Source organism: Strix aluco, chromosome 3 (genome assembly GCF_031877795.1).
Source record: "Strix aluco isolate bStrAlu1 chromosome 3, bStrAlu1.hap1, whole genome shotgun sequence".
Lineage (NCBI taxonomy): Eukaryota > Metazoa > Chordata > Aves > Strigiformes > Strigidae > Strix > Strix aluco.
The window spans coordinates 63,866,524-63,891,944 of NC_133933.1; the positions used below are offsets into that span (position 1 = coordinate 63,866,524).

General features: G+C 41.8%; 1 protein-coding gene across 3 annotated transcripts in view; it reads left to right on the forward strand.

Moving 5' to 3' along the window:
* Positions 1-22,659, forward strand: part of SYNJ2 (synaptojanin 2) — a 68,351-nt gene extending 45,692 nt beyond the window's left edge. For all 3 annotated transcript variants that reach the window (XM_074818858.1, XM_074818859.1, XM_074818860.1), the window contains 14 exons: positions 191-331; positions 3,122-3,314; positions 5,024-5,182; positions 5,390-5,546; positions 7,506-7,623; positions 9,679-9,897; positions 11,058-11,136; positions 12,392-12,560; positions 12,948-13,100; positions 15,748-15,882; positions 17,103-17,215; positions 17,908-18,016; positions 19,362-19,564; positions 21,490-22,659. In XM_074818858.1, coding sequence (XP_074674959.1) covers positions 191-331; positions 3,122-3,314; positions 5,024-5,182; positions 5,390-5,546; positions 7,506-7,623; positions 9,679-9,897; positions 11,058-11,136; positions 12,392-12,560; positions 12,948-13,100; positions 15,748-15,882; positions 17,103-17,215; positions 17,908-18,016; positions 19,362-19,564; positions 21,490-22,275 — 2,734 coding nt within the window. In that variant the 3' untranslated portion in view covers positions 22,276-22,659. The remainder of the gene's footprint in view (positions 1-190; positions 332-3,121; positions 3,315-5,023; positions 5,183-5,389; positions 5,547-7,505; positions 7,624-9,678; positions 9,898-11,057; positions 11,137-12,391; positions 12,561-12,947; positions 13,101-15,747; positions 15,883-17,102; positions 17,216-17,907; positions 18,017-19,361; positions 19,565-21,489) is intronic.
* The last annotated feature ends 2,762 nt before the right edge of the window (positions 22,660-25,421 follow it).

Sequence of the window (25,421 nt, forward strand, 5' to 3'; positions counted from 1 at the left end):
CTCACTGACCCTGCTAACTCTGGGCTGGCTCACAAGGAGGTATTCTCTGTCTGTGCCGTGCATCCTACAGCACTTCCAGTTCTACAGCCTAATGGGATGCCTGTAAACCTAAGGCACAGTTAATCTGCTCATTTTATTGACTGTATGTGGTTTGTTTTGATTCCATTAAATGATTTTATGTTTGTTCCAGTACAACAAATAGAAAAATGTGGGGAGAGCAGCTTCAAAAAGCTATTTCCAGGACTCATCGCTACATTCAGTTGACCTCAGCACAGCTTGTTGGTGTTTGTCTTTTCATCTTTGTACGACCGTATCACGTCCCTTTCATCAGGTAAAAAAACCCCCACCAAAACCAAACCAAAAAAGACCCCCAACCTGTGTCTTCAATAACATCTGCTGTTGGAGTGTGGCCAGAGAGGGTGGGAGTGATTTTTCAGCTTGGTGGGAATCTTGCAAACCTGGATTCTGGTTTCTGCTCAGTGTGGGAAAGAGACATGTTCCCAGGCAGCAGTAGTCTGGAGTCCATCCTCCTGGGTAGCCCAAAGGCCAGGCAACCCCACTATCTTTCTCCAGCTCAGCTGAGAAGCCAGGCGTGCTCCAGGTGGGCAGTCAGGGTGTAGCACCTTGTTTAGGTGCTGTCTTTCTGGAAAAGGAATGATCTGAGCTAGTAGCTCCACGAGTATTTGGAGCACCAAGTGAAGGCAAGTGTCTGCCTCTGCCCAAAGGGCAGATTTTACTTTCTAACCCTCTCCTTAGTGTTTCCATATGGAAACAGGGCTGGTTCCAGGGCTGAAAAGAATGGTGGAAAGGGGGGTGGGGGAAAGAGAGTTAATTTTGCCCCCTGACATTTTATAGAATTGAGAGCTATAAGGGCCCCTTAAGTGTTTGTCTCTCCCAGAACCAGAACTGTGTGGCTAGACAGGAGGGTGCAGAGCTGTGTGTCCTCAACCTACTATCACCAATGTCCCTGGAGACTGACCAAACTCCTCTTGCCCCTAGAGGATTATTAAGCCAGAGGGACATCTGCATTAAAATGCCTTTGCTGTGGGCAAGAATTATGCGGCTAAGTATAAATGGTAGGAAATTAATAATTACCTAGAACTGTCTTTGGGTATCTATCTAACCTTAACGTCTAGAGTGATCCAAACAGTGCCCTCCGCTCCATGTTAGGGGCACTGATTGGCCACTGCATTTTGTGATTAAAATATCAAAAGCTGCTTCTTTCTTCCCTCTGATCTCGTATCTACTGAGAAGATCAGTGCAGAGTTTGTGCAACATCAAGTGCTGTAGGCTAGGTGGAGTAATGCAGTCCAGGTAACCCTGATGGTCTTGCATTGCTGCCTTTCCAGTAACCTTTCTTCAGCATGATTTTAAAAAAATACGTATTTTTGCTGGTATGAAGCAGTCCAGAGAGAAGTGTTTCTGTCAGGTTTTGTCTTTTTACCTGGCTTACAAGAAATTTGAGTAATCCAGCAGGAAGTGCGTGGTTTAAACAGAAACCAGAAGCAGAACAGCACAGTGGCTCTGTTGCAGCTGTCAAACTGCTAGGAACTGTATATAGCCCTTTGAAACTCAAGAGAAAAAGGGCATGGTTTGATTATAATGACCAAGTTTCCTCATTTAATGCTAATGTGCTGCTATGTGTTATGTGAGCATAATCAAACCTAACCTGTATGCTTGTGCAGTTTTTCCCGTGTCTAGAAAAGGAAAACAAAAATGATCAGAAGTACAAAAAAGGCGTCTGTGGTTACAGAGATTGAAGAGATTAGGACAGAAGTTAGAGAATAGGGAAATAAAGGAAAGGATTGATAAAATGCAAGTGGTTGAATGTACAGTGGGTTATCTCAACCTTTGCCATGAATGCAAATCAGGTAAATATCAGTCAGCATTTGGGTGGGCAGGCAGCAGGAAGGGAGAACTCTTTAGACTGAAAAGACTGAACATGTGCTTCTTTTGGAGTGCTTAAACCCCATCTTTTCATAGAAAACATTGATGGTCCTCTTTTGCCTCCCTGAGGGTGTCCTCTGGTGGTTTTCTGCAGTCAGGAAAAGAGAGGAAAATACGGAGAAAAAAGATAGAAAAGATGGGGGGGGGTGGAGGGAGAAGAAAATGAAGGGTGGGAGGGAAAGAGAGCCTGTAACATCTTGCATCATTCAGATCATGAATGCCTGACAATAACTCAGATAAGACTTAGTGGTTTTCCACCTGCCCCTTGCTTAAAACCACTAGTATTCTAGTCCAGATCTCTTGGCTTCTGTCTGGAAAGTAAAATTTTCTCACTGGGAAGGACATGCATGGTGCTGGGGTTGGTTACAACAATGATCTCATTATTTACTTATTTGATCTGACAGGCATACTTTATTCTCGGAGTAGACTGGCTATCTGGGAGAAATTATCCTGTGAGCAGGTGGTCTGCTTTGCCAAGTCATCTTTCTGTAGTAAAGTGTATGCTAATCATGACATTGAAATACTATGTAATTAACAACATGGAGGCCCTAAGCAATTTGTCATCAGTACAGAACTCATTTTAGGAGTTAGATATAAATAGTTGTATCCAGTAATCACCGATTTTATTGCATCTGATTTAACAAATTATGGGTTATGATCTGTTGCTCTTTAATTGACTGAAAAATACAGCATTAACCGTGAAGTTGGGTTTCAACACACAGTAACACTAATTAAATTGTTAACTGTCTGAAAAGCAGATTCCCATATGTTCAAAAGTAAAAGAAAATGTAATAGTAAAATTAGTTGCTGTCACTATTTTAAAGATCATGGTAGAGTTAAACTTGAAAAGTATATTCTGTAGAAATTCCCAGTGTTTCAGAAATAATGTCCCTTCCAAACAATACAGTAAGACAAGAAGGGGAGGAAAATATTTTCAAATAGCTTTATTTCTATTTTATTGTATTATACTTAATTTGAACCATAAGTACATGAACACCATCAAGAAACTTTGCAGCCTAAAAGATGGTACCTAAAAGCAGCAAACTTTCTGGATGGGAGAAAGCATGACATTGTAAACTGGCTTTTCCTTTATGTTGCAGTCAAAGTTAATTGAATGTTTGTCCCAGCAGCACTTTACTCTCTTCTCTTTCCATTTTTTTTTTTTTAAATACAGGGACGTAGCAATAGACACTGTGAAGACAGGAATGGGAGGAAAAGCTGGAAATAAAGGGGCAGTGAGCATTCGTTTTCAGTTCTATAGTACCAGTTTCTGCTTTATATGCAGTCACTTAACTGCTGGACAGACTCAGGTAAAAGAGAGGAATGAAGATTATAAAGAAATCACACAGAAACTCAGCTTTCCAATGGTAAGTGTAGGTGTACATATGCAAAAAACACTGGGAATAAAGGCTGTATCTTTACATTATGAGAGCTGGTCTGAGGCTGGTCTGAAGTCATCTCAGTGCTGTGGAGAATGGGCATAAAAGAAAATGGTAAAGAAAACATTAAAAAAGAAAAGGAAGCATGTTTCACAGGAGACCAGATACCACCCAGTATAGCATTTGCTTTACAAAAGTTCTACACCTTTCAAAAAATATGGTTGCTGCAGTGCTTGAAAAGTCATCACCTTTGAACAGTTTTCAAGTTGATCTTTCAGAATGGTGCAATTTAACTGACAAATCTGTAAGGCCTCATGGGTAAGATCTAGGTGACTGATGTTAGAGCTGGAGAGCATGATACTGATAACTCGTGCTGGCGGTAGTTAGTATGGGTTCCTAAAAGACCATCTGTGCCACTCAGCACATCAGTGCTTAAACTGCTCCTGCTCGGCTATGATATGTCAGTCCTTGGTCACTGATAAGGTACTTTCTGTTCCCTTCATTTTGTCCTCATGAATGTCTCACTGTCAGAGAACTGCTGGCTTTTCTCAGAGTGTGACAAGTAGGCAGTATTGGTCTGTATGAATAACATTTCCCCTAAATGGTGTCAAATCAATCACCTTAGTGTTTTATTTCACACTTGTCTCCTCAGGCCAGCAGATAACCCATGGGATTTTGTAGCAGTGCTTCTTTGCTTCCCTTAATGTTGGTTGCTTTAATTTCCACAATGCTTGCTTTCTCAGACCTCTCTGGAGAGGTCCTAAGCCAGGAGGGAATGGACTAGTTTGTGTATTCTGGTTAGTCAGCAGAAAATGGCATTTAGGTTGAAAAGCATAAAATTTTAACTCCCTGTTTGCAAGGTTTAGAGGCTTGGCACATGTGACATATCAATCAGTTGCTTTATGTAAGAACTAATACTGACAGTCTGAATGTCCTGCATAGAATATCTGTTCCAAATGGCCATAAAGTTGTGCTTATGGTAGTTTTGCCTTCTAATACCTCATTAACTATTTTGTCCTTTACATTTACAATAGCTAAATGTACCTTGTGTCTATAATGTATATAAAGACTGCCCTCTAGTGCTGTGACAGCCACAGCTCTGGCACATTTCCTTTATGAATCTCTGAGTTTTGGAGGTTTATAGCTTGACAGAAAAAAAAAAGACTGATTAGAGGATAGGATGTTAAACTTAGAATTGGAGTGCGTTTTCATTGATAATTTATTTCAATACATTTACAAAACTATTATGTGCATATAAGATCAAATTTGGAGCTTGTTCTTACTCAGGACCTTTGTTGGTGAATGTGCCTTAGTACCAGAAGCACATTTGGTGTTATATTTAGAATATGTAAATATATGCATGTGAAATGTGTTAGGGAAACAAACATATTTTTAATATTCATGATAGCCAAATTGTGAATATAAAGCTGGCATCCCAGCTTAGACATACCTTCAGGAAACAGGAGACAGAGTCTGACACTCTTGTTTACAAAATTCAGCTCAGTGGGATGCAAAAGACGGTGAAGGAACCATTCCGTTGTAGCACAAGATGGATTTTAACAAATAGAATGTGACAAGTAGGTCCAGTACTTTGTAATTCAGAGAGACTGAGTTGTACATTTCAGTGAATTTAAAAGGTGTTTTCGAGAATGTGATTTAACATTAACATTCTGTAACATTCTGTACCTTTAAACTAGGGGCGGAGCGTGTTCTCACATGACTATGTCTTCTGGTGTGGTGATTTTAACTATCGCATTGATCTAACATATGAGGAAGTCTTTTATTTTCTCAAACGTCAAGACTGGAAGACACTTTTGGAATTTGATCAACTACAACAGCAAAAATCCAGTGGAAAAGTAAGGCAGTGTGTCTCATTTTCCTGAGTACCTGCATGTTAGCTTGGTCTAATTCCTTGAGAGAGTGAAAAAGTTGCATCTTCAGACCCTTGTTTGTAGTTTGTAGTTGCTTAAAAATCAGAATGTTGTTTGCAAGGAAGTTGATGTATCATGATGGTACCTACCTCATCTGTAACTTAATCAAAGAGATGGTATTTCTTTTCATAGATTTTTAAAGACTTCCATGAAGGGACTATTAATTTTGGACCAACATATAAATACGACGTTGGCTCAGAAGCGTATGATACAAGTGATAAGTGCAGAACCCCAGCATGGACTGACAGAGTGCTTTGGTGGAGAAAGAAACTGCCTTTTGAAAAAACAGGTGCGTAGGATCTTTCCTTCTTCTTTATCTGAAAGTTGTTTTAGATTTCATCCAGAACCCACATAAGGAGATTTAATCTAGTGAAAGGTGAGGAAAGGAGTTGTTGAGTTCTGGTCTGAGAGCTGTCTTTAGACCGCCCGTAGGCTTAGTCAAATTGCAGTGGCTTTACTCAAGCAGATGTTCTTTTGTCTTCGCTGGAATAACTTGCAGAGAGAGAGAGCCTTTTCTTCTTGGGCATATGAGCCAAGGCTTCATGCTACAGATTGAAAAGGTGCTGGGAGCTTACTGAGGAACTGAAAACAATCCAGCTGTAGCAATCTAGAAATTATTCTGTTCCTTTTCAACAGAATCATTAGTCCACATAAAGTTCCCATGTTATAATGGCTAGATTATCATAACTGTTGTCCTCAGTAGATGTATAAGCACTTTTCTGTAATTTCTTCCACCTCGATAATTCTTAGGAACACTTCTGCTAGTTTCTGGAATTGGGGAGATTTCATTAATTAGTGCTTATAAAGTACTTTGAGGTCATGAGTGACCAGCACAACAGAATATATCCAGGGTCAGTTTTCATAGCCATTCTTTCAGTCTGGTGGTACATCTATCTCCCAATGTTTATAAAATCTGAACAAATTCATATTAACAGTGTAATCACAGGAGAGGTAATTTGGCTTGTGCCTGCAGATGTGATTTTTCACATGTCTGGGAACTACTTCTTGGAATCCAAGCAAGTGGTGTACACTAGGTGTAAAAACTGCAAAGCAGAACTAGGGCAATCAGAGAGTACATGTTAATGTGATAGTTACTCACTTTTATTTAAGAAATGAAAAATAAAGTAAAATGAAGAGCTTAAACCATTGACATAGGTGTAATCTGGGAAAGAAAAACTGAGACATAAGGAAGTTAAAACAGCCCTCTTGTGCTCAGTGTTATCATCTTAGGAGAAAGAAAACCCTTCAGCATTTTCAATGCATATTCCTTATTTTGCACGGCAAGGCTTGCCCCTGGGAGGACTTTAGTTGATGGAGTACACACAGCTCTTGCAGACCACTAGATAGGTCCTATGTTCTGAGGCAGGTTCCTTTCTTTAGAGCTTGTAGGCCTCCCACAGCTAGCTCATGTGGGTATGTTACTGGCCGCTTGTCTGTTCGCCCACCTTCCCAGCCCTGCAAAGGTTTTCTGATTAGTTTGCTGCCAGAGTTCCTCTCCTTTACTGCTGGTGGCAAGGCTTTTCTGCCTCTCGGCTCTAATTCTTTTGCCTTGCTGCTTTTTGCTGCTATAGGCTAGAGGACTGTTTGCCTTCTGAGAAGAAAGTGTAGCCCCAGTGTGAGTGATTAGATGAAATGCCATATTCCGTATTAACTCATTTTCAACTCCACAGAAAAGAGATAGAGTTATCCATTAGCCCAAACAGTGACCTAAAAACTTTCCTGTTATTGACAGCAATATAATACCTCACTCTAGCATAATGTCTTGAGGACTTTCTGTCACTTTAATGCATGGCAAAAGAAATATTCGGAGGTTGGATTTGCATGGGTTTGCCTTCTCCCATCTCTTGTGTGTTATTTCTCCAATCCCTGTGTATTATTCAGATTTGCAGTGTATTTTGCAAGTACAGTGTCTGTTTCTATACTCAATAATGGGGCAGAAGGAAAAGTGCTAATATGACTCTGTCAACCCAGGTTGTACAGGTAATTGATTGGGTGACATTCAGGTTAACCACTTTGCACGTGTCTGATTCTAGTGATCAGCTGTCTCTGCACTCCCTGTCCTTTCTGTATTTTTTTCCTAGTCTCCTAGATCATTTAGGATACAGGCTCTACTTTGAATGATATGTACAAGAAAAAAAAAACCAAGTCCCACTACTAGGGTCTGTGAAGTGCATCCTAATAAAATAGCTTTTAACTGTTAGTAAAACTAGCTTTGAGTGAGTTTTAAATCATGTTTTGTGCTTCATAGCTGGAGAGATCAATCTTCTAGACAGTGATCTGAGTGCTGAAACTAAAGTCAGGCACACCTGGACCCCTGGAGCCTTGATGTACTATGGGAGAGCAGAGCTGCAAGCATCTGACCACAGGTAAAAAATGGCTGCCAAGTTAGAATGTGTCATACTGAGTTACACCTTCAGAGTGAGGGACTGAGTCTGACTGTAACAGGAATTACACCCTTATTCTGTGTTCAGTATCTGTTTGGTGTTTTTTTTCCCCTCATGGTGGGTTTTATACCAGGGTGGCAAGTATCTATGGTCCTATACTGATTCTTGCTACGCTGTGATCTCAGCAAGGGTTGCATAAGTTGTAGTAACCAGTATAGAAAACTGAGGGCTTTCTGTTGCTTGGTTTTGGAAAGCTTCAATACCAAAACAAGCTGCTCTGATGGACTCCCACTCCGCTTGCTCTGAGAGAGGAGGGAGGTTGGGACTGCGTGGCCTGAAGGGGCATAAGCCATGTCATAGGTCCAGGTGTGACGTCTTCAGAGTAGTGAAGTGTTGGGCGTCTGCACTTCCCTTAGAAATGAAGATGGGAGAAGGAGGAAGAAACAAAAGCATGTGATATGGTTGGTCCATATCACTAATTTGTCTTTAGGGATGTGAATGACCTTTCCTTGTTAAACTCAACACTGCTTCACTTCTCTGAAACAAATTCTGTAATAAAGACACCTTGAAAGCTCCCTTGCATTCAGAATAACCTTTGTCTCACCCCTTGTGTGCCCTGTGGAAATGCCACAATGTTGTTCCTCATAGCAGCGCGCAGTGACCCACAGTAGTTGGCTCTGTGCTTCTCATGGCGCTGTTGCATGCAAGGCCTGTTCTGTATTCCTCCAGCAAAGGAAGAACATGTCTCTTGCAATCAATTTCTCTGTGTCAAGTCTGACATTGCTGTGTTCCACAAAGCGCAGTGGAACTGCAGCGCTCATTATATAGGACCCTGAGGATGCAATCTGTGAAACATGGCTGTTGTACGTTGGTTTTCTATTTCAGCAAACTTGACTGCAAAACCTGCTTTTTAATTACAGTCAGCAGGTTTGCTTTCCCAAGGTTTGTGATGGTAAAAGGGCTTAGCTATATCTTGGTGACATATGGAAATGCATTATGATTCACTGTGCTTATAGAAATATTTAACACTTCCTATACGGTTTTTTTTCCCTTTACTACTCCTTTCTAGCTCTGCTGCTCTTGTTGCTTTCATATGTTCTGGTAATGCGTATTCCAGAGCCTGATCTATTGCAAGTAGGAGGCAGCAATTTTGACAGTTAGAAGAGCAGCCATCCCAGTTACTGCTTTGTGTGTATGTGCAGGTGGAAATCCGAGCATGGGATTGCATCCACTGAGATGAGACAAGCTTTACACTTTCAGACAGCTTTCTCAATTTTATTTAGGTCTAACACAGAGAGGTCATTTGTAAGAAATGGCTGAAGAAGCAAGTTTGCAGTGTTGACTGCTTATAATGTGATGGATTGACATATGTTTGCTACATAACCACATTATACACTTAAGAGTACCTTGTCCTTAGTTTTTGGAAGAAAACATCTTTATGTGGCCTTGTCTAACAGAAAATATTATATTGCCTTCCTGATCTATAGATGTTCTGGGAGACAGCTGTTTGATAATGAGTGAAGCATCCTGGTATTTTTGGACTGAAGGTTTGCCAGAAGTGCTACACACGATTGTTATTTGAATTCCTTTATGGTGTGTCCTCACTGTTACACAGCCTTGCTAATGCAGGGCTGGTAAATATAATTAACAGTGCTCAAGGCATGGTTTTCCACTGCAGGAAAATTTAAACAATCCACCAGACTCTGAAATTGTGGGTTGTATTGCCAGCCACAGTGCTTGTTTGCAGTGAAACCTTAAGTAACTTGTTCCACTTCTCTTTCTGTGTAGAACATACATAATACTCACTTCCTTCTGAGTTATATAGGCTTAATTAAATATTTGCAATGAGATTTGACATTGTGGAGTTAAAAATGATCATAGATGTATAGAGTTTAAACAAGACACTGTTTGTCCTTCACACAACTAAGTTCTTACCTGTCCTACTGCTTGACATTGATTTTAATTTTATATAAGCATTTCCTATTGGGTGATGTTGATCTTAATTTTAAATAAGCATTTCTCCATTGTTTCATGTAGGCCAGTGTTAGCTATTGTAGAAGTGGAAGTTCAGGAAGTTAATGAAGCTGCCCGTGAGAGTGTTTTCCAGGAAGTGTCATCTTTCCAGGGACCACTGGATGCCACAGTAGTGGTAAATCTGCTATCACCAATGCCTGAAGAGAAAAATGAATTTCCTGAGGACTTGCGTACAGAGCTTATGCAAATGTTTGAGGATTATGGCACTATTGTTCTGGTCAGGTAAGTTTGGAATCTGAAATGGCGTGTCATCTATTCGAAAACACAGACTAGAAATTCCCTTTTTGTCTTGATAGGATTAATTTTGTATTAGAAAGCAGTATGCTGAATTCCTTTACTGCATGTTGACTTCTTCATTAGAAATTGAATATAAGTATTTTGAATATCTTTTACCTCTCATCAGCCTGTTAAAGAAATAGTCTAACAGCTCTCTTGGCTGAGTGGAGAAGAATTTTATTCAGTAGAGCACTGTAAAGCAGAGGCTTTGATGTGAATCATCACCTTTAGATTCAGGCCTCATTTCTATGCACTGCTTCTGCTGGTGGGTCCCTGGGGCCCTGCTTCACTTCCTCCAAGGAGGTCTACTCTCTTACAGCACTCTCTCACACTTACTAGGATTTCCTGGCTGGCTCTCCTTTCTTTTGGGGGTCATTTTGCTTATTTTTTAGTAGTATGGCTTCTTGCAGTTTGAGAGGGAGAGTGTGATACCTTCTGGCAGAGCAGTTTAATTTCATTCTGGTTGATTCTGTATAGGGCTCCAGCATAGCTGTGGGACTTCTGTTTTGAGAAATACAGGCAAACGACCTGACAGCTGACCTGGGAAACAAGACCAGAAACTTGTTTATGTTCTATTTGACCCATTTCTTAATGGCAAAAACTGATGACCTGTTGTTGTATGGTTTTATGAAGTACCACATACAAGTTTAGGGTTCAAAAGTAGCCCTGCAGGAACAATAGCACCACTTTGCTTGTGAAGAAAAGGAACAAGAAAAGAACATGCTTTGGTGGTTTTGTTTGGGTTTGGTTTTAATTGCTGTTAGTACAGAGGGAGCGTAGATACTGGACTACGTATCCTGTCAACGGCTGCCAGGATGTTTGCACTGCTGCTTCAGGGCAGGGTAGTGAGGTCACACCTTCAGGGTAGGTTTGCACCCTGCTAAAGGGCAGGATGGTGAGGTCACACAAGGGAAGATGGGGGAGAGGAAAACCTCATCTGGGATTCATAGATCATTTGCCTCTCCCCAAAAAGTAGAGTTGTGAGGAAAATACAACTAAAACCAAATACATAGCTGTACAAAAACTATCACACTTGCCTTTAAGGCTTTTCATTCAATGGTGAAGTAAAATGCACTGTTTTCTCTCCTCTGCCTTTTTTTTACTAGGATCAGTGGAGGTCAAATGCTGGTGACATTTGCAGACAGCAAGTCAGCTCTTCGTGTTATGGATATAGATGGTGTCAAAGTAAGACTCTCTCAAACCTCTAATAATAATTTCATAACAAATTTCTCAAAAGTGGTTGCTTAGAATGAGATAGTTGAATTTCTAGCTAAATCAAGTAGCATTATTTTAAAGAAAGTTCTTAGCTTTCATAGCTGCTGAGCCTTTAATGCAGTGTTTCAGTTTCAGGAAGGCAGGAGGTGACAGTTTGTGGAGCTCCTAAGTGGTGCTTAGTGTCTGACCTCTGATACCACTGCAGAATACATGGACTCGGTCACTGTTCTGGCACTTGAAGCAGTTCTCTTGAGATTATGCGTGACTTTATACTGTTGCCAAAGCATCCTCACGATTGTGGTTTGGAGATTTTTTTGTTTCTCTTAAGTGTATCAAATGAGCTCCTTCTACCAAGCTGGAACAACATGATTCATTGGCCTCCATGGCAAACTCAGCATTAGCAGTAGGCGTTTACCTTCCCCTCCCCTGCTCTTCCTTCCCACGCACATAGTCTACAATTCATCAACCCCCTCATTTATGCTGACAAAACTGTTTGTGGGGCTGCACTATAAACTCAACGTTGAAGTAATGGATTTAACCCTTATTCTTCTTTCATATTTGGATTTTTAAATATTAATTTGGCTCATTTTATTGATGTATTGATATATTGTTTTATAGCACAGACCCAAACACAATTGTAAGTGCACACTGCATAAATGTGCTGGAAACCTGATTCAGGAACTTTCCAAAGCAGTTTTGCTGCCTAAGCTGATGCCTTGGATACCTCTCACTACAAATGTCATGGAGCAACACATACAAGCAACTGTGGTCTTAATCTGTTTAATAATATGCTTTCCATATACATCAACCATCATATCTGGGATTTTCTGAGCAGAGTATCCTTACAGATGGCATCAGTAAATTCTTGTGTGTTTTAAAGTTACTGACTCAAAAATGGAACCCTCCTACACCATTATTACTATCACAGTATCTTTTTGATGATATTTGATGTTTCACCTGTTTCTCAAGTGTTTCCCAAACGTGGCAGCAGTGCTTTCGAGTTGTGAAGCTAACATTCTTTCAAGAATATTGTTACAGTCTGAAAACTTGGTTTTGGGGATAGAAAGAGTGCTTCCTTTTCATTTAGCTTCTGAAATGAAGCTTTAGTTATATCAGTTTCTGAAACAGTTATACAATAGACTGGTGGCACTTGCTTATTCTGTTCAGGTGTTCTTGTTCTGTGAAGTTGCTTGGCAAAGGGGACACAACTCTTTCTTTGCATTAGGTCAGAGGTAGAACAGTGAAGATCCGGCCCAAGACCAAGGACTGGCTAAAGGGCCTTCAGGAGGAAATTGCTCGAAAACGGGACAGCATTGCCCCCATGTCCCCCACGGCAAACTCCTGTCTTCTGGAAGAAAATTTTGACTTCTCAAGTTTGGACTATGACTCAGAAGGTGAGCAGCAGGTTTCTAAGCAAAGTTGTGAGAAATTGCTTCGCTGACTTTGGTTGCACAGGGAAGGTACAGTATGAGTGTTAGCGATACCTTAATTTGTAATGAAGCCACACTTCTTAAAAGGAGGACTGTAACTAAAGCCATGACCCAGCACTGTGCCTGGGCAGAGAACTGTTGCTTAGCCCATCCTATCAGTTTAGTGTTATAACATATGTTAGCGAATCCAAGGTACGGTACAGTTGTCTGTGTAGAAACAAACTGTAATGAAACACATGGGTTACACAAGAAGCTTGCCCAATGCAGATATTAAATGTATTGATTGATAGTAGAGAGAGACAGAGAATGCATTTGCTCACTAAGTCTTTGTTATCTAATATTTTAATTCAGGTGATATAGTGGAGGATGAGGATGATTATTTAGATGATGCTTTGTGTCAACACCTAGTAGAAGACACAGCAGAAGATATGCCTGAGGGCTGTGGACATTTTGCATCCATAGGTCATTCAAACAAATCTGAACAAAACCCACGGCTGTATAAAGGTAAATTATCGACGTTCCTTAAAGTAAGACTAGAAGGTTTGTTGTTTGTTCTCCTTTTGTCTCTATTTCCCTGTTCATTTATATTTTCGTTGTAGGTCCTGTAAAGATAAGGATCATCCTTTTGGTACATGTTCATGCTCAACCCCCCTTGAGTTAGTGACTGTAACAGAGGCCCTCAGGCATAACAGCAATACAAATAATAAAGCTTAGATCCTCCTTCTGTCTAGCCCAGGGCAAGGCAGGAGTGCTCAGAAATGCTGGTTTCCTTTTATAATCAGGAGAAATTAAGTCTTTTTATCCATTTGATGTCGTTCAGCACCAGAGCATGTAACAAAAAATTGTCCATTATTTTCTTGTTGGTGAGGGCCAGAGCAAAATGAAACCAAAGGAATCCTGTTGATTCAGTGATGGGCTTGGCCCTGTCCTTTGAGCAATAGCTGTGGCAGTGCAGTCAAGGGTAAGCTGGACAGTCCAGGAGGTTGTTGTGTTCAAATAACTTACTTCAGAGAAGCCTAAAGTTTCTCCTTTGTTCCTGTTTTATTCATTTCTGAAGAAATCAAGGTTCACACAACAGGTATATTCATTCTTTTAGTGTTTCAGATAGGTGTTACCTTTTTTCCTGGTCACCTCGCTTGTTTGCACATCACTGTGAAATGACTTGGTAAAGAGAAGATGAAGCTGTGGAGAGAATACAAACTGCAGCGAGAACTAGCCAAGTTGGTGGTGGTCTTCTACAAGGATGTGATCAGGACATGCTGCAGTGACCAAGCATTGACAGCCTGGGTCACGTATTAAACACTTCATGACAGCAAGTGATTCAGTAGCTGTCTTTCTGCACTCTCTCAGAAGTGCTTTGTCTTCTGACATAAAAGTGAAAACTTTTAATACCCTCAAAGGTTGAGTCAGAAGTAGAGTTCAGAAAGATTAAATGAAATTCTTAAGTTTACACAGACAGATTTTCCAAACAATCAGAGTGATATACAGCTTTCTTGCCCACCTTGAGTCATAGGCTGGGTGCGGTGTGGCCAGACCCAGAAACCTAGCCCTGAGCCAAGGAGTAATCTGTTGTTATTAAATACTGTGAAGCCAATCACTTTGTATTATAGGATGCCTTGCCCTCTGAACACCTCTGTCCTACTGTGTGATGATTCATTAAGCTACAGAGAATTGCAGTGATTCTTTTCACCTGCACTAACTCTTCTCCACAAAAAATATCACAAAGTAAATGGAGATTATAAAGTATAGTTTGAAGGAGGTCAAGGTGGGGTCATGATCTCACACAACTCAAAATATGATATATTCAATCCATCTTGAGAGTCTCTGCAGTTTCAGATGCCTCCATAAGCTTCCAATTCTGCTTGAGTAACTCCTAATCGAAGGTATGATGATTGTATAGCTGGTGTTAGACACAGATGGAAACCAGTGATGGGCAGAACGGTGTGTATATGTTTCTGAGGTCAGAGAAGGGCATAGCTCCACAAAACTGATGTTCCTGGGAGCCGATGCTTAAAACCAGCAGCCTTTGAGGGGAAGGGATAGAGTGGTGGTGGCTGGTTTTTGTCTTGTGTTCAGTGTTACTGCCAGAATTTCAAGCTGTGCATTTAGGCACCTGCATGACTCCTTGGATCCTACTGGTGAGCCTGTATCTGCAGCTTAGAAGTATTGAAAATGCAGAGAGAAGGGGGAGGGTGGGTTGGGCAGATCACAGGCTGTGTCTAATGTGGCTGCCATCCGCTGCTGAGTGGGAGTAGGAAACTGTGAGGTAGCTCAGTATTCCCTGCAGAGCACAGCTTTCTGCAAAACAGGAACTTGTGTAAAAATGCCTGAAGTATGAGAGACTGCTGCTACACAATTCTTTCCCCATCCTCTCCAAACCACAGGGACAAAACTAAACCCAGTGGATTTTGGAGCCGTAAAGACCAGAGCTGCATGGCTGGGCAGCCATGGCAGGATAAGAGAACTGAAGTGAATGCCCTCACTTCTGCAGACTGGGAGACTAAAGCAATCCCTACTTCTTGCCTCTCCAGCTGTCAGAGAGGCTTAGATGGGACGAAAAACTGTCTAATAGCCTCGTCATGTAAGGTACAGCCAAGGGCTAGCAGACTGAGGCAGGGGTACCTGTTAGGAGATGTTGCTGGAAAGCAGAGATGTGATGAATGAGCCATTCAGACAGATTTTTCTCTGGTATAAAAGCAGTTCTCCTGAGCCAGGAAAGTTGTCTAATCCCCACAGTGAATTCCTGTGTTTAGGAAGGAAGAGCAAGGGATTGACCATGACTAGCCTCCTCATGGCTGCCATGACACAGTTTGAATGAGAGCGGGTTGCCGCCAAGTCTGGCTGTGAAAAGCTCAATATCTAACAAGGTGACTAGTAACCCTGAAATCATATGCAGGCAGTCTTTGTGTCAGCACAAACAATTAATAAATGCTGGAAAAAGAGAGAAGTGTTTGACAAAAGGGTAATGTTTCCTGGAGTGGGAGCAGGGAGACATTCGGGGAGAGCAAAGCCATATGAAAGGAGCCATGTCATGTTGCTGAGATACCTGGTTGAAGCTTGCCGTTCATAATTGCCTCTCTCCTGAGCACCTGGATTTGGTGCATCTTGCCCAGTGGGTATCTAATACAGATCCTTTCTGAAATTTCCCTAGATGATACAGACCTGGCTGATTTAAAGCGAGAGCTGGAGGCAAGTGGGGAGTGCCACCGCCGGACTCCAAGCAGGTCTCTGTCTATTCCTACCAGGCCTCGGCCACTTCAGCCGCCACAGAGGCCTCCCCCTCCTGGTGAGTTCAACTGTCTTTAATGTTGTGTTGGCCCCAGCTGAACAGTTTTGCCCGCTGTTTCTGGGTGACACAGAAAGTAATATCTTGTTCTGAAATGTCAGGCTGTGGAGGTACTTATACTTGCTTCCCAGTCTGTTTCAGCCTGACTATGGCTGCAGTTAGCAATGGGAGAAATTTGTCTTTAGGATGACAAATACTCCACAAAAAATGCCTTTAGTGAGGATGGAACAGCCTGTATGTTTCATACTAACTCATCACTAAGGTTAGTGAGTTGACTAGCCACCTTGTGGCAATAAAATAAATACCACTATTTATGCCTGCTGCCTTTCAAAGTCACTGAGTGTTTTCTTACAGTTTGTTCTTTTCTGACTTAATTGTATTCTTCCTTTTATAAAGTTTTGACAGAATACTTGTTCTGGACAGTTTTTGTCCTTTTCTGCTTTGCAAGCAATTCTTGCTTGCTTATGTGTTTATGAAAGAAATGCAAAGTGGCTTATGATTATCAGTGAGGCACAAAGGGGAAGTGATGCTTTTTACCTAAGCTCTATCCACCTGAGATGCCATCAGTGCTATGCTGCTCCGGTTTTTATGGCTACTTCTGGGTGAATGCTGAGTGTTAAATCAGCATAATCATCTTTGCCTTCGGTATGATCATGTTTTTCTTGCAGCCCAAAAGTCTCTCTTCTGTGTATATTTTCCAGTCTTAAATTAAAGGTTCTGTCAGACTCACTGCTGGAAGATGAGTTCTTCGGGACTATTCCCATTCATTTCTGAGTCTGTTGTGCAGTAGTGACAACACTGGTATCTGTATTTTTGTGCCTGGAATGCAGCGTTAAGGCTTAGCTGAGGTTATTTAATTAATTAAATAAAAGCAAGACTAACTAGGAACTGCTTCCTGGTACAGTTCAAGATTTCAGCATTTTATTCTGTGTTGAGATTTTTTTTTTTTTTACCTTAGATTAGACCAGTAACGGTTCAGCCCATCACTCCTCCTAGGTTAAAGTGTCTTGCTCTTGACACTCAGGCAGGAGGGACTCAAGGTCCCCATTGTCCTACAGAAGGTCTTGCCTAATATGTCTGCCCCTGGAGGAGCAAGGAGGGTGACAGGGTCTCTTTTATTTATCACAAACAATTTCAGAGCACATTGGTTTTGCTCCACTGCAGATAAAAATGTTGTACCAGCTCTTGAATGTAAAAAGCCATTTTTATTCCTCTTTCAGCTGGAACATCAGGCAAAAAGTCCCCCTCAGATGGTTCCCCCTCTCCAGGAAGCCACTCCAACTGCTCCATCCTGGCAACGGCAAAGCTGCTACCTGGAGCCCCTCAGCAGCCAGTGAGTGCTGCCACTCAGCATTGTCCTGATGTCCCCCCTCTACATAGATACGGTAGACACTGAGTATCACAGACCTGATGAACCTGCCATACAAGGAAGGAAGTCATGTGTCTGAGCTGGAAATGCTAAGATGAACTTCTTGTTTTGTAATACTAGACTGCAGGACATGCTAGAAACCAGAAAAATGTTACTAAATTGCCAGGAATTAGAAAGGCCAAAGAGGAGAGAGAAAGGTGTGAGACAGGACACTCTCGGTTTATTCCACGTGCTGCTTTCTGACAGATGCTAAGTTGAGTTTTCAGCACCATGATAATATGCTTTAATTCTTACATTTTGATGGGCCATGCTAGTGCCCAGCACACCGGCAAAGTCTTGCCCATCGCCAGCAAGGCTGCTAGCCCGCTGAGTAGGCCAAGATGGGAATGTGGAAACACCTCCTGACTCCTCTTTTGTTGGATGAGAACCCTACTGTATTGACCAAGGGATGGCCAAGGGTCTGTCTAGCTGTGGCAGTAAGCCTGTCTGATCTGCCAAAACCCTCCCCACCATTTCTGTAGTATTTATAGATTGTGGAATAGCCACTGGCAAAACCAGAACTTTACACGTGCGTGAGCTTAGCTCTAAGATTACAGGTGTACAAGAAAAAACAGTTTTCTCAAGATGACTTATTCTGAGTTTTTTTTTTTTTTAAGCCTAAAGTCCGGACTGGAATAAGTAAACCTTACAATGTCAAGCAGCTCAAAACCACCACAGCTGAGGAAGCGGAAGAAGTTATTAGATGTCTAATGGAAGCTAAAGGAGGTGAGCACGGCTTTCTACCTGACTTCTAAAAATCTTTATTTAAAGAAAACTGTAGGTGTATTCATCCTTCTTGTCATAGCCCAGATGCACATATTTCTATTCAGAAGCTCACCTGAACACTGACAAACACATTCTTGCAAGATTGTACTTGGTGTTCTCTGTCAGTTTTGATAATATTAACCTTTTTTGTCAAGATGACTCAAGTTGTGTATTTTGTTGTAGAATCTGTTACAAGGAGCAACTTGGGTTATTATGTCCAGATTTAGTCTGAAAAATTAAAAGATAAAGATGTGATCTTCCTAAACTGATGGTGCCTGTGTTAGCTTGGAGTTGCATAAAGGATATTTGCCGCTCTATTTAGCAAATGCTCACTATTCCAAGCAGGACTAGAGAGCAAATACAGCTATGGGAGAAATAACCTGGATTCTGCTCACATTTGGACAGCAAGTATAGTTGTAACCTAGATAGAAGCTTGCACCACACTTCATCTGATAGCGAAGCTAAAAGGCTCCTCTGTGTGCAGGCTCTCTGTGATCCCTGGAGAAGAGAGCTTCTTGCAAGGGCAGGTTAGAGCAGGAAACTAGCTTAGGTATTGAAACTTAAGCAGTGTGAATATACCCTCCAGGGTTGCGAGTAGTCTTTCTGCTGATGCTGTATGAACGAAAAAGAATGCAGTATGACTCTGAATAGCTACCTGAGTTTGTAAGGCTCTCAGTTTAGGAGAAAAAACCCATCCCTTTTCATTTGTAAATAGAACAAATGCAATTTGGAATAATCCAATTTAATTAGAAATATCATAAAGCCATCTTGATGTTTGTTCCTTGGAGGGTGCTGTTCGTTTGTTTTTTAAATCAGATTTACGCTCCATTTATTTTGAAATTCACATTAAGTTTCCACTCAGTGTTGGTAAGGAAACTAGTCCTGTCAGCATCACTTTCAGTCCCTTGTGCTGTACCACCAGTTGGCATTTACAGTTCTTCTCAAAGCACAAGATGCGCTTGGTATCATTATCTTGATTATCCAGATAAGGAAACCAGGGCAAAAGGAGACTCATGACTTGCGCCCAGTGCTCCTGAACTCCCAGCCAGTGTTTTATCCACTTGGCTAAATGGTGGCACTGCACTGTTCTTTGGCATGAAGTGATTACAGACGTGGGAATTTTTCCCTAACTGCCTCCTACAAATGTGACAGGATTGCAAAGGTCTGTGTTTATTTCTAAAACCTACCTTCTTGGCCTGAGCACATTCCCTTTAGGCACACACATCTGGGAAACATGACTGTGAAAGAAACGATCTTGAAGCTACATTCTGATCAAGCCAAGACACTAATGGGTTTTGATTTTCAGGACTGCAGGAAGATGCAGTAAAGCCTGCTCCAACTAGAAACCAAATTTTCACCAAACCTGAGCCTCTGCCCGGCATCACAAAGTCAACGTCGTTTCAAGGGGTGCAGGCAGGACCAGTGCTTGTGCCCCATCGTCCACCACCCAAAGTTCCGACTACGAAGAAGCCTGCACCTCTGCAAAGGACCGGAGTCAAGGTGGAAAACGTAAGACAGTTGCAACAAAATGCATCCAGCCTCCATTACACAGTGTGAGGGATGGCAAGAGGCATGGACAGTAAAACAACTTGTATGAAGTCCTGTCATTTAAAGTTCTTAGCCAGCAGGCACTAAAATGATTTTGTGTGTTGTAGTCACCAAGGCATAAAAATGTACTAGGAGATCAGAAAGGAAAAAGTGCCTTGAGTTCCTTACTCAGCTGTATTCAGCTTTTCTATTTGCTAGTCCATTCTCCTAGATTTTGTTACTTTTCTTCTGGTTTGTCTAAACCTTGTCAGGATTTAAGACTCATCCCTTCTTTATCAGTGTTTACTTTTGACCACATCGTGAGTGGTCTGCTCTGTATTGATGTGAGGCAGCTTCTTGATCAGTGTGCTGCTCTGTGTCCTGTTCAGAAACATCTAACTTTTCTCATACACCTTATAATGGGATTCAGCCTTTCACTTCCTTTCACTTTGGATTCTGGATTCTACTCAAGAGTTCAGGTTCTTAAAAATACAAACCTGTAGGTGTTGGGGTTTTAATCTGTCTCTCTGTTGGGTCTCTACAATGAAGATAGTCATTCTTCACCTCGAGAGCTGCTAAAATGAGTATTTTAGTGGTGAAAGCAATTTTAAGTACAAGAGAGAGACAAATATAACCTTTCATAGTCTTTCTTTGACAGTACCTCTGCTAGGAAGCTCTGTTTTAAGTTGTTCGGTCTCCTGCCTTACCTTCCCTTCTGAAGGCCTTCTCTATCCCTCTCTCTCTAAACTCCTTCTCTAGCACAGACTTTGTGCAATCTCTACTTAGCAGATTCACACAAGAAAAAAAAGTCAGAAAACACAGTGGGTGCCCTTCCCTTAAACATTCAATAACAAGGGGTGGTCTGTTTATTATTTGCGTATGTTGTTGCCATTCCCAGGGCACTCCTGAAAGGTGCTGAGAGGGACTGCTGTTTTGGTGTTAGTTATATGAAGTCTCCTGCAGGAATATGTCTATTTTACTTTGACTCTATCCACTCCTTCCTCCATCTCAGTGAATTCAGATGGGGGTTGTGTACTTGAAAACCTCTACCCAATCCACCTCTCGTTAAAAAAGCATGAAATCAAGTGTAGTCAACTTAACAGCAGCATATAGACAGAAGTGTCAGGGGATAAGTCCATCATGAAATATTGACTAGATATTTTGATTGCATTAAAAAGCCTGTATATTATATTTTAATACTATGGGAGAGTAATAAAAGAATTAAAATGCTTTCAGTCACACTGAATGTGAGAAATCTGAAGCAGCCCCTGCTCTGTCAGTCTGAGCTGGACTCCAGTTATTTATTTATCTTTAAACAGTGAATATATGCTAGACTGTACTTTGAGAGTTTACTTTTAGGTTCAGTTCCTAGCATCAGTGAGACACGACAGAGCCATTAGTGCATTTCTTGGGTTAGTTTAAGCTAATTGTCCTTCAGCCTTATGTATCAGAACATACCCAAAGGCATGTGCTAATGGCCCCATTAATCTCGCCCTCCCTATGCATTCTTGCTTAAATAATGTTAGTCAGCAGAGAGATGTAACAAATAAATAACTCTTCAGAACTGTGATCATTTGGCCTGGAGCAAAATCCTAACATGAAAAAGAGATGGTCAGAAACAGATCTATTTCTCATACAGGGAACAAACAGGCTGTAGGATCCCTGTCCTCAAATAATAGCGCTCTGTAAATGAGCACTGGTCCAAGGCACAATGCACGAGAGCAGAACCAAGCAGGGGCAGTGTAAAAGTGTGCTGTCAAGCCTCCTCTTTGTACTGTTTTTTTTTCCCTTCCACTACTGTCAACTTTTCTCAGTAACACCATCAATAAGACTTGCACTAGTAGTGACTCAGAGTTTAAGGTACCCTTTTTTTTTTTCTCAAATTTCTTGTTCCTTTTCCCCCTTAGGCTACGTCTACAGAAGAGCAATTTGACCAACAGGCAGCACAGTCTCCTTTCAGCTTGCCAGAGCCCTGTTTAGAAGCTGGAGCTATTCTTAGTCCAACCAGGATTGCTCCAGTCCCTAAACCCAGAACACCACAACCTGGGAAGCCTCAGGAGATCAGGGGGAGCAGTGAAAGGCAGCCCCCCTCAGCAAGCATGGCTGAGGCCATTGCACTGCCTCCCACCAATGCTTCCTTTGCCCCAAAGGTGCCACCACGGAGAAAGAAGTCAGCTCCTGCAGCTCTTCACCTGCAAGTTCTCCAGAGCAGTGACAACCTGCTTTTTAGTGGGTTAATGTTCAACTCCAACAATAACAATCCTGGGTTCTGCCCCCAGACTCAGGACACTCATGTCCCCACACAGTCTGTGCTCTCAGCTCCTACATCCTCTGCCAGCCCAGAAGACACCACAGCTAAGCAGTTGGCACCAAATGCTGCAGAACTGGCAGCCAACCTTCAGGGCCCTCCTCTAGCAGAAGGCCAGCATCCACAGCTCTCAGATACCTGCTCTCTTCCAGAGAACACCAGTCTTTTGGACCTGGACATGGATTCTTCCTGCCCTCCTTCAGCTAATTCTCCAGCACACAGTCCAGAAAATTTAAAACACCCCAGCTTGAAAAATTTCAGTCACTGGGTTACATTTAGTGATGATGAAGACAGTAGTGCGCTGTCAGAAGGGTTCAACAGACTGCTTGTCTTAGAACAAAACAAAAATACCTTGATGAAGACAAATACTGATTTAGAATTGTAAAATTTTGTCCCTTTAATGTTCCTATAGAAATCATAATTATGATGCAAAATAAATCTTTTGCACAAGGATTTTTATTTAAGGAAATAGATCATCTGTCCATGCTACATTTCATTTTCATGTTTAAAGATAAAGATACTGCCCCTGGAGGGAAGTGTATATACAACCTAACATTATCTACAGCTTGTTTGAAAAGTTCTTTATTCTAAGTTATTTCTTTTTATTAATCCATCTTAAGATGGTTTATTTCATTTCAGGTACAAATCATATGTAAGAACATGTAATGATATATGGAAAAAAGACATTGAGAAAAACATTTTTCCTGTGGAATTTATATATTAATCACTTTCTGTCACTTGAAATAAAGCATCCTTATCTTCAAGAGTTAAGACTGCTACAGTTATTCTGGAACAAACATCCAAAAGGGGAATGCCTAGGGTGTAACTACAGCAGTAGCACTGGTATCGTTCTGCTACTAAGTTTCCACTGTGGACACCAGGCTTAGACAGTATCTTCTTGTAGATCTCAACTAGCTGCTGTGGCAGCAGGCCCTAGTACTTACCTTGTCAAATCGACTCCTGTGTTGAAAGTAAAATGAAAGGTGTGTACTATGAGGCTGTAAAGCAGAACCATGAGAGGCGGCGCCCAGGTGTCACCAAGAAATGCCTGTTTTTACTCCAGACCAGGCAAGTGAACCCCCATATTACAACAGCCCTCTTGTAAGTGCTGTGCTGTTAAATGGCACCGTTGTAACATGCCTCAGCTATTCTGTAAGGGCTGGGTAACCTCTCGAAATACTGTTCTGACCTCCAGTGAGATCAAAGGCAGCCCTAGTTGGTTTTCTACCACAGTACCAAAACTCACCCTGGCTTTTGTTCACAGCAAGCCAATGCCAAACAACATACTTTACAATGAAACAGCACGTGGACAATGACAGTCCCTTTTTAAAGAAAAGCTATAGTCTGCTTGTATAGTACCTATGAAAATATTGTGGAAATACAGTAAATAGCCAAGACCTGCTGATGACACAGGTCATTAGCATATGACTCTCTGATGCTAAAGACAGTTTAATCAGTAGTGTCCCTGTTCCCTTCCTGAGTGTTTGTAAGAAAAATGCCATGTCAGGCTTTTATTTCCACGGTGCAGATGAGGAAAGAGCTGGTCTGGGGATCTTGAGTTTATGCACACACAACGCATGCTGTTGCATCCTGAAGCTAAGCCCCAAGCAGATGACTGGGAATGGCAGAACCCCCTGGCAGAGAGGAACTGTCCCTTGTGGCCTAAGCATGAGTTGAAGCTCAGCTTGGACACCGAAGTGGTAGGCTGGTGGGGGGTGGAAGGGTGTAGAGCTACCTCTCTCACTGTGTGTTTCTGCTATCATCAGCTATGCAGTCTTGTTTATTTTGTCCCAGGGAAGGAGCTGCCAGATGCTTCCCGTTCACCTCAGCAGCTGCAGTAAGGCCATGCTGCACAGAGGGCCAGGCAGCCCTCAGAAACAACACGGTCACTGGACATGAGCTGGGAAGGCTAAGAAAGGGAACTAGCCTTGGGCAACTACACCTAAGACTGAGGACAAATGTAAGCAGCATGTGCACCGCTGTAAATAAAGCTGTTGCTCTGGCATGCTGTGTGCCCATAAAGTGAGCATACCTAGGAGGCAGCTGCAACACACAGAGTAAGACTAAGGGGCAAGTGGCTACCATCATCTATTCTGTGCAGGTTCTGCAAACAAAAGCGTTAAAAGATGATCACGTTCAGTGGTTCAGACTACAAAGCCTAGCTCAGGGAACCACCGTGGAAACTGCAGGCAAGTCCTCCTTCGCGCCTGCCTTGCTCCTCCCTTACATTTACCCAGCATTCCACCAGAGCCTATAGGGACAAGTGAGTCTATAGGTCACTTACCGGGGTGGGCTGACTCGCCAAGTGTTGCTGCTCAGCAAAAGGCAGATTGAGCTTCATGATGAAGTCATCTCTCATTTATTAGCAAGCCAGCAGTCGAGCTTCTCAGAAGCCTAAGATTTTGGCGAGGACAATCCATGGTGCTAAATGTGTCTGTTGTCTGCTCAAGCTGCGCAGGCTTTTGCCTTGCCCGTGCAGTAAAACTGTACACTATAGATGCCATTTGTGCAAAGCAGGCAGTTAAAAATGATAAACAGATTGCAACTTGTCATGGTAACTTGTTAAGAGAAGCATCAAGATCTTTTATTATTAAAGGAAGGAGAGCATTTTTAAGCAGTTGGTGAAGCTGAAAACAACCTCTTCAGATTTTTTTTTGCAGAAAAGATGTATTAAGAAAATTCAGGGTGGTTTTTTTTTTCCATAGGAAAAATTAATTGGCTTGTTCTTAGCTTCTTGGAAACTGGGAATTCAGCCATTTTCTTACTTGCAATGCCTACCTGTTTCACTGCCACCACCAAATTGTGAACTCAAGACACCCTGTAAGAGCATGTGCCGTCATCTGAGCACCTGGCATCCTCCTCTGCTCCCTTGTTTGCCGGACACTTTAAAAAAAAAAAACCCAAACCCTTCAAAGGCCAAACCAATAAAACCCAGTGCTCAGCTTCCTACCTGAGTGTCTGTTTAACATGGTAGCAGGCTGGTGACTAATGCTGAAGCAAGATAGTTGTTTTCCTACAATATGACACAGAGCCTTAGCCTCTTCGTCTTCCTCTTTAAAGAAAAAAAATACAGTGAATATTTATGGGCACATTTCAGTATAAAACATTAAGAGCAGTAAAAAAGAAAGAGTACGTTATATGACCATATCCAACATTTTCTGCAAAGATAAATTAACAACTCTAGGACAGCTAATTTACATGTTAATGAAAGTGTTAGCAGGAAAGCCAATTAAAGTGGATTTATACAAGTCAAATAAAATCTGCTTTATTACTCTCCTTGAATAAGAGAAGTATCTGGCCTTTAGCATTATATCTTACGTCTACGTATGTGGCAAGCTGCCCATTAAAGTGTGAATCCCCGCAGCTAAGCTGGTTTACACTGTCAGAGACAGCGTATACTGTTCAATCACAGCAAATCAAGGGAAAGGAACAGACAGTCCAGCTGAAAAGGTTACAGCAAAGAATGAGGAATCTCCTGTCTCAACATACCATCTTCCATGCTGGTGCCCAGCACCCCAGCCAAGTGGTTTT